We start from the raw sequence: 9,642 nt of genomic DNA, 5'->3' as shown, positions 1-9,642 counted from the left end.
CAGCCAAGTTTCTGCACTCCTCGGTATCGTGACCGTGGTCTTGATGGTAGGAGCAGTAGTTATCCTGGGGTCGGCGCGCGGCTGATTTCGTCATCCGCTTTGGCTTTTCGAACAGGTCAGAGTGCAGTTCGAAAATTTCCGCTCTCGGCTTGTTCAGCGGTACGAACTGAGCGGGCGGCTTCTCGGGATTGAGACGGGGTCCCAATCTGTCTTGCACCGGAGCCCTTTGAATTCTTTCAAATGGAGTCCGGCGAGGATGCCCCTGATCGCTATGATCGGGCTTCCTTCTGTCTCCTCGGGACGATGAGCTGTCTAACGACCGTTTGCGACGGTCTGCCTCATCGGCCCGGGAGTACTGGTCCGCAATGTCCCACATTTCCTGAGCTGTCTGCGGACCGCACTCAACGAGCTTCCTGTAGAGAGCTCCGGGCAGGATTCCATTTTGGAATGCCGAGATGACAAGCAGATCGTTGAGATCGTCTACTTGCAGGCATTCCTTGTGGAATCTTGTCATAAAGTCGCTGATTTTTTCATCGCGACCTTGACGAATGGAAAGCAGCTGAGCCGAAGTGATTCGGACTTCCGCTTTCTGAAAGAACCTCCTATGGAATGCATCCATTAGATCTCGGTAAGATCTAATGCTGCCTTGGGGGAGGCTATCGAACCACCTTCTTGCGTTCCCGATGAGCAGCTCGGGAAACAGCTTGCACATGTGGACCTCGTTGAGACCCTGGTTCGCCATGTTATATTGATAGCGTCCCAAGAAATCATGAGGATCCACGAGTCCGTCATAGGTTATCGACGGAGTTCGGTAGTTCTGTGGTAGGGGAGTTCGGGTAATATCGTCCGAGAACGGAGTCCTCAATGCTCCGTACATGGCGAACCCGACATTTCTTCGGTATGGAGGAGATGGAGTTCTCCTGTGATTCCGGTACCGAGGATTCTTTCTCCTGGAAGACATGACACTACTGCGGTAGTGACTGTCTCGTATGGAGGGAGAGGGAGAATCCGCCGTTTTCGTCTCCGGCTGCTTTTGGCTTTTTTGCAGGAAGGTTAAGAATTCCTCCTGCTTTTCAGCCAAAAACAGCTTGACAGCCTCGTTCAAATCGGGCTGCTGGGAAGACTCGGTGTGACGGCTTTTGGAGCGGCTAGTTCCTTCACCGTGAGAACAGGAGGTAGTCTCCCGAGGCTGTTTCCCAGAGCTGCGGGCTGGACTAGCTTCCTCCTGGTTATCGCGAACGGTGTTACGGGTGTTACGTGATCTGGTACGCATTTTTGGGGTGGAAAAGGGTCAAAAATTCGCTTTATCACAAATTTTGTTCTCTGTTTCCCACAGACGGCGCCAGTGATGAATCCGCGAATTTCTGATGTTAGTAAATGCTGGTAGAGAATAAAGACTACGACACAATGAATTTACGTGGTTCGATTTACTGAAGTAAATCTACGTCCACGGGAAGAAGGGAGGGCAAGATTGTATTGCTTGATCGGGGATTACCGCTTACAACACAGACTTGCTATATGATATTTTATCTCTAGAGAGCTTAACCCTTGTCTATCAGATCTAAGTTCTATTTATATATTGAACTAAGATCGTGGCTTGCATCGCCACCCTAAGTCGTGGATGTCGTGTAGGTCATGGCCTAAGATCGTGGATGTAGCGTAGGTCATGGCCTACGATCGTGGCCTGAGTTGACACCACGTGGTAGTGGGTGTGTTGGAAGTTGTGGAAATCCTGTATGGGTCCACTAACTCCTTGTTCGGTCGAATACTGAGACCGAACTGCTTTGGTTGCCGATCTGAGAGTAGAGCTTGATGCCGACCTGAGAGCAGAGCTTGATTGGTTGGCTTTTACCGAGCTGTAGGCTGAGGCCGAACTCTTTGGTAATGCCGAACTCATACTCTTCCTTGGGCTTTGGGAACTCATACTCTTCCTTGGGCTTTGGGCTGATGGGCCGTCATTGCTGTTGGGCTTGTTTAGTACGCACCCCATCATAGAGCGAAATCGCAAGGTCAGGAATCAGGATCACATGTATGATCTTCACAAGATTTTAATCCTCTTAGCCACGTCCGCAGCCTTGCAATCCGGTGGGAGCATGATATAAGCCTTCTTGGTCCCATCAGGCGTGATCGAAGTATTCACTTTCTTGACCCTTATCTTAAACATACTTATAGCAGCCTCTTTGATATTCTTTTTATCAGCACGTTTGTCGACGACAAAAACCAAAATGTTACATTCCAACATTGCCTTTATTGCAGACTCTGTTCCAAGAGGATATCTGAAGATTTGGAAATGGTCAGCGCTTTTTATCAAAGCAGCACTAGTGCTAAGTCGCTTGGGATTCTTTTCCTTTTTCGAATTCTTTGCAGCAGAAGATGACTCAGGACCTTCCTTCTTCGATTTCTTTGCAGCAGGAGATGATGCTGGTTCTAAGAAAATAGCATCCTCAAATTTTAATGTCAAAGCATCTGCGCTCATAAAATCTTGTTTCCCAGGTTCAGGTTCAAGGTAATTTTCCGCCTTTGTGGACATAAACTCTATCAACAAGTTTGATCTCAAAAGCTTTGAAGCTGCCAATGACATCCTGTTTTCCAAATAGTGAAGAAAGTATTGGACAACAATACAAGCTTTCACAAATTATACATCCAAATGAATAAACTTATATCTTGAAAGGAAAGTACAACACAGGGGATTATGTAATCGTCTTAGCCTTACAAGTCTAAGGATAAACCAAAACTAAAATTTCCTTACAAACATAATATTGTTATTAGATGTCAACGATTTAGCCAACTCATCAAACAATTTCCGAAAGAATGCTTCCCATATGATTTCTTCACATGTTTCGAACGACAACAGTTGAAGTAAATTTCTCAGCACAATCTAACATAGACAATACAAAAAAAAAGAGGACTCACGAGAATCAAAGAGTATCAAAAAATCATTTAAGAGACCTAAAATGGGCTGGGCAGTATTCTATAAAGTGCGGGAGTCCATACACCATTCTACCATAGATTGAATATTTAAAGCTCTAAATTGTTGCTGGCATTCTTTGTGGTGCATACTTGAGAAAATTCAGAACATGAACCGGCTTGCCTCAACGTAATTAACTCCCCTAGAAACTCCATTTGGTGTAGTAACCAAATCAGATGTTACTATAATTCATCTCTTGTTGGATTCTACTAATTCAAACATTAATCCAACAACTAATTAGCTAACAATGTAGATTATGGATATAATCTAAAATTCATCAAAACTACTTAAAACATCAGTAAATAATTATGGATATAAAATCCCTAAGAGCATCCACTATAGCCCCGGCGCGGCTATAGCCCAGAAGGGGGCGGCTGCGGGGAGCCCTATAGTGGGAGGGACGTCCGCCCAGAGGCGGACGAAAAAAAGGGGGCGGACGGACAATCGGCGACTTGCGGGCGAGGACGCGGTGATGCATCGGCGGCGGGGCGATAGGCGCACCGGCCTATAGCAGGGCGGTGCCCGGCGCGCCGGTCCGAGGCGGGCGATTGATTTTAATTTTTTTTTAAATTCAATTTTTACCTATAAATACACCACATTACTTTCATTATTTTCACACAATTCCACCTCTTAATCACTCATATTTTCTCTCACTAGAATTTGTGGACTGAAATGGACGATTTATGGAACGACGCGTGGAATTCTCTGATTCAAGAGGTGCAGTACGAGGCCGAGGAGGAGGAAGCGGCGCACGCAGCAGAACGCATGGCGGATGTGTCGAAGGGCGCGATCCCTCGTGCGATTAGTCGTCGGCGGACCATCCAACGAGAACATAGCGGAGCGCACCAGCGTCTAATGGCGGACTACTTTGTGGATAGCCCCCTTTATCCACCCGAGATTTTCCACCGGCGATTCAGAATGTCGCAACGGCTCTTCAACCATATAGCGACGAATTTGGCGGAGCGTTACCGGTGCTTCACCCTCCGGAGTGATTGCATTGGCCGGATCGGGCTGTCTACGCTTCAGAAGTACACCGCTGCAATCCAGCAGCTTGCGTACGCCGAACCAGCTGATATGTTCGACGAATACCTACAGATGGGTGAGAAGACTAGCCTCACGGTGCTTAGGCAGTTTTGTAAGGGGATTCGGGAAATATTTGGTGGGGAGTTCCTACGAAAGCCCACTCCTGATGAGTGTCAAAGACTGCTGGATATGCACGGTTCGATCCACGGTTTACCAGGAATGTTAGGAAGCAACGATTGCATGCATTAGGAGTGAAAGAACTGCCCGGTGGCGTGGAAAGGCCAGTTCACAACTGGATTAAAAAACAAACACCCATCGATGATTCTGGAAGCCGTTGCTGACTACCGCATGCGGATCTGGCATGCGTATTTCGGTGTTGCAGGTTCGAACAACGACATCAATGTTCTTCAGTCATCGCCGCTCTTCAATGACGAGTGCCGGGGTGAGGGTCCAGAAATCAACTTAGTAGCCAACGGCACGCAGTACAGTAGGTGATACTATTTGGCAGATGGGATATATCCTCGGTGGCCCGTATTTGTCAAGACAATTCGCCAACCGGTGGGACCGAAGAAACAATACTTTGCGCAGAAACAAGAGGGTGCTAGGAAGGATGTTGAGCGAGCTTTTGGTGTCCTCCAACAGTGGTGGGCCATTATACGGTGCCCGGCACGAGTTTCACACGAAGATGATGTCGCGAATATTATGTTAACATGTATCATATTGCATAATATGATAATAGAAGATGAAGGATTTGTGGCAGAGCGCTGGGCACCGGAAGAGGGCGCAAGTACAAGTAACGGTGTTGCCTCAGCGCCGATCCAGATGGGCGTACCACGGAGCAATGAATATTTGATCCAACGTTTCAGTGATATGCGCAGGAGCACAGCACATACCACACTCCAGGCCGATTTGGTTGAAGAAGTTTGGGCACGTAGGGGAGGTGGCGGCGCAGTGTGAACACTATTATGATGTTCAATAGATTAAATTTTCGTTGTATAATTTTCCCCCCACTTTAATACGACGAAAATGTAGTGTTTAATTTTAATTTCTTCACTTATAGCCGTTTTTTTATAATTACATATAGTCCGATAAATTTAATTACTTATAGTTGAATTAAAATAAATGAAAAAAAATCGGGGCTATTAGAAGTGTTCGCCTATAGTGGCGGAAAAAAAATTTAGGACTGTGGACAAAAAAATTACGATTGTGGATAAAAAAGGGCCGGGGCTATTGGGGACGTCCGCTTATAGTGGATGCTCTAATAATCTAAACAAACCACTACAGGGATTAACAACTAGCATCGAACTTCAAAATCCTTCAACCCTAACTGAATTACACTATAACTCGTAAATTTACATGAGATTCTACACTTTTCACAATTTTTACAAACTCAGCAAATCACACTAACAAAACTGAAACGCTCACATGCCTAAATTCGATTTGCAGCGTTTAATCGAGACATTAGCTCACCTTTCGGACGGGGAAAAAGGTGGAAGACGGAGAAGAGAGCTTTGTGGAAGCTGAAATGAGGTGGGCGTCACTAACCCTCGTTTTAAGCGACGCACTGGGCCGCCGGAAACAAATTCCGGAGCCGACAGCTGTCGGCGGAGCTACTGAGAGTGTCCACTATAAGGCAGACACGCCCAATAGCCCCGCCCCAGTTTTTGTCCATAGCCCCAATTTTATTGTCCATAGCCCCAAAATTCTATTTCCGCCACTATAGTGGACACTTCCAATAGCCCCAAATTTTATAATCAATTTTCATTTTTAAATATTTTTAGTTTCAATCAAGTGTAATTTAAATAATCGCAGTGTAAATAACTAGAATACGAGGTAATTAGGGCCGAATATTCGTTGTATTGCAAACCGGTAAAATTATACAACAAATAATTAAAATAAAATACAACTACAAAACTCCGCCACCGTCTACTCGGTGTCGGAGTCGGCTTCCTCGTCTTCCTCTTCTTCTTCTTCTCCTGCTCCTCCTCTCTCGCTGCTGCCGGCCGCGGTATCCCCAGGCGCATTATCAACCAACCCCAGTCGACTCTCAATCTGATTGATGAGCCTCTTGTAGACGTTCCTGAAGTACGGGTCAGTTTCCCCTGCGTATGACTTGCATACGTCTTGCAGTTGTTGCATCAACTGCACGTCTATGGTATTGGCCAATACCTCGTGGGGTTGCACCGTGGGCTGTGGGATTGGGGAGGGCTGTTGGATGCGCGATCCCGACGCGCCCGCCGATAGGCGGGAGGCCCTTCTACCCCCTCTGGCGCTGCGGATAGAGGCCTGTTGTCCCATGGGCCGTCGTCGCCTAGTGTGAGTATCGGCTGGCATCTTTTGTTGGATGATTGCACTACAATTCTCGGTCAAATTCACGGTTTCATAATCAACCAACCTCTTCTTCTTGGATACAATTTCTTTCAAAAACTTGAGGTAGCCAGGCATTTGTTGGAGAGCCTCAATAAGAGGAATATTGAGATGCACTCTCTTGAAGATTTCAAGGAACTTAACAAGCTTCTCGTCCAACTTCTTCTTTTGCACCACTTGAGGAAAAGGAATTTTAACCTCTTTCGGCGTGGGGGAAACAATTGCCTTGGGTTGTACCTCGGGTTGCATAGGAGGCGATTCCACCTCAATCTTCTCTTCTTCTTTCTCGTCGGCTGCTTCCTTAGCTTCCACTTCGGGCATAGGAGGACTCTCATAGCTTGTCCCACTCCTTAAGTAGATTGCCTTGCAATCCTTGGGGTTCACATTTGGTTGTCCTGGGAACTGCCCTGGCTTGTGCTGACTGCTCACAGCTTGAGCAATCTGGCTCATCTGAGTCTCTAGGCTCTTCATATGAACTGTCATGCTGTGGACATCATTCTCAACCTTCTCTAGCCTTTGATTGGTATGCACCATGTTCTTATGTGACTGTATCATGAACTCATTTAGTATATCCTCTGAACTTTTCTTTTGCGGCTCAGTGATCATCCCTTGAGAAACTGTGAACCCCGGTGGTGGTTGCAGGGAATTGTTGGGATTCCCATACGATAGATTTGGATGCACCTTATTCCCGAAATGGTTGTAACCTCCACCCCCTTGATTAGGGCGGGAGTTGTTATAGTAGCTATTGCCCCCTTGGTGTATGTAGTTAACATCCTCTACACCCTCTTTCTGCTCCTGTATAGCTGGTCCCATCCCCATGAGATCTATCTTCTTGTGGAGGAGCTCCATCTGTTTATACATGTTGTCTATATGGTTGCTCTCTGTGGCAGAGGATACCCTGTGCACTCTACTCCTCTCGTTGTTCCAGCCTTCATCATTAGAGGTCACTTTCTCAATCACCTCCATGGCCTCTGCTTCTCCCTTCTTTAGCAGTGATCCCCCTGCGCTCAAATTTAGTTCCCGCTTTGCTTCAGGCAGACACCCCCTATAGAATGCTAGGACTTGATGCGTCGGATTCAACCCATGGTTGGGGCACCTCTTCATCAATCCTTTGAATCTTTCCCAAGCTCCTCGGATACTCTCTTGGGGAGTCATCTCAAACGAAATGATCTCTGACTGCCTCTTCAATGCCTCACTCGGTGGGTAGTATTTTTCTAAGAACTTTTCAACCATGGCCTCCCACGTGCGAATGGAGTTTGGCTCCATACTGTCTAACCAATCCTTGGCATCATCCTCCAGAGAAAAAGGGAACACCCTTAATCTGATCTGTTCATCTGTGACTCCATTAATCTTCGTCGTGTTGCAGATCTGGATGAATTTAGTGAGGTGCTTGTTCGGATCCTCTGTGGGTCGGCCTCTAAAAGCGTTGTTCTCAGCCATCTGAAGTAATCCTCTCCTGAGTTCAAATGTGTTGGCATTAACATTGTTGCCAACGGTTGGGTGTGCCACTCCATGATAGGCATACATGTTTTGGACAGGTACCACATTTTGCCTTTGATCTAACTGCCTTTGCAGGTCTTCGAGTTGTTGTTGAAGCTAAGCATTCGTTGGAGGAGGTGGTGGAACATCATTCCCCTCTACGTTCTCCATCAGAATAGGAGAATGTGGCTCAAACTGAATAGGGGAGTGAACTGGTGACGGAGTAGGTGTCGGTGATTCTTGAACCGGTGAAGGTGATTGTCTCTGGACCGGAGAAGAGACTCGGATCCTTTGATTTAGCCTTCTCAAAGCGTTTCTCCTCCTGTTGGATGCTTCGATCTCAAGATCAATAGGCTCTAAAGGTAGACCCCTAGAGCGTGTGTGCATACAACCTAAAACAAGAAAACTCAATGTGAGAGCTCAAAAATAAAATCAAAATTAAAGCAATAAAGTCTAAACTAGTAATCTCTATCTTTACCACGATATTGAGCTAAATTAACACAAATTGTCCCCGGCAACGGCGCCAAAAACTTGACTCAACTTATTTTAACACAAAAAAATTCCCGCAAGTGTACGGGGCTAGTGTAGCATAAAGTAAGCAAGAGTATCGTATCCCACAGAGACAAATTGTATAAACTCAAGTACCACGGACCGACGTTAACTACTATCTAGACAAATCAAAAGGTTTGGTTTTGGTACGTAACTATTAAACATAAACAAAGTAAAATAAGAGACAAAAGATCAAGTTTCAATAAGAGAACGAGGTAGAGCTTTGGATCCGACTACAATACCCACAATGTAAACCAACTCAACAACTTTGATTACCCGTTGAAGTCTCTAGGATTAGTAGGAAATCGCTATTCTAGGCTAAGCCCCCTCTCGAGTGCACTCAACCCGTTGATTAACTATTAATATTGAAGTCTCCTTCTAATACTTCACAATTAACTCCTATACCCAAAAGATTCAAGTCCTCACTCTAGAATTCCTTCTCTCGAATGCAAATTATCTAGGTGTTGTTCATTCTTTTATCAATCCTAATTAGGTATCTCTCGATTACTCAAAACTAGGTCAATATATCCAATTGGTAGCTAGGCAATTGAATTGAAAGGCACAAGAATGAAACAAAATAATCACAAGAGCATAGGTAATCAAAAGAGCATAGGTAATCAAAAGCTATTGAATCAATCACAAGTATTCATTGTAGTCTTCACCAAAACTCTACAAAGGATTTAGCTACTCATATCCAACTCAAAAACATAAGAATAATCCATAGTCATTGAATTAAACATGAAAACCAATGAAAATACTCCCAAGGATGGATTGAATGGCAATTAGTCTTCGTCTTCAATCTTGTTGAAGATTGGGACTCCTTGTCTCACAAATCCGCTCTCAAAACCTTCAAGAACTGTTGTTGGGCGTGTATGATGTGTTGAGGTCGAAAACCTAGGTCTCTTTTTATACCCGGGGCGGAAATAATAGCAATTCAATCTTCACAGAACACATCGCCCGACCGGGCGATTTTAAGTCGCCAAAACGCCCGGTCGGGCGAACTTTCTGGAGTCGCGACCAAAACGCCCGGTCGGGCGTTTTCCCCTTTAAAATCGCCCGGTCGGGCGTTTTCTCTGGAATCCTCCAAAAGCATTGTCTTCGTCTTCGAAAGGGATTCGCGTGAGTATCTTGCACGCCCCCATCGGAGTCCGGATGAGAAAGTTATGGCTATTATACGAAAGTCGCGCATTGAAGCGCGCCCGATCAGGCGATTCTTCCTTCAAGCTCGTTTTCAAGTCATTTTCACCTGTTTTAGG

At 45.6% G+C, this 9,642-nt stretch overlaps 1 protein-coding gene across 1 annotated transcript; it reads right to left on the bottom strand.

Annotated features, from left to right (window-relative positions):
• Positions 1–2,038: 2,038 nt before the first annotated feature.
• On the bottom strand, positions 2,039–9,457 carry LOC121789382. Its single transcript, XM_042187865.1, has 4 exons — positions 9,133–9,457; positions 6,176–8,229; positions 2,754–2,878; positions 2,039–2,582 (listed from the first exon to the last, which is right to left on the bottom strand). Exons 2-4 carry the CDS (start codon positions 7,883–7,885, stop codon positions 2,039–2,041), a joined length of 2,379 nt encoding a protein of 792 aa, XP_042043799.1. The 5' UTR covers positions 7,886–8,229; positions 9,133–9,457.
• Positions 9,458–9,642: the final 185 nt, after the last annotated feature.

This window comes from Salvia splendens, unplaced genomic scaffold (genome assembly GCF_004379255.2).
Source record: "Salvia splendens isolate huo1 unplaced genomic scaffold, SspV2 ctg226, whole genome shotgun sequence".
Taxonomy (NCBI): Eukaryota; Viridiplantae; Streptophyta; class Magnoliopsida; order Lamiales; family Lamiaceae; genus Salvia; species Salvia splendens.
Note: the sequence above shows the minus strand (reverse complement) of the source record. Positions and strands in the feature narration are given on the sequence as shown.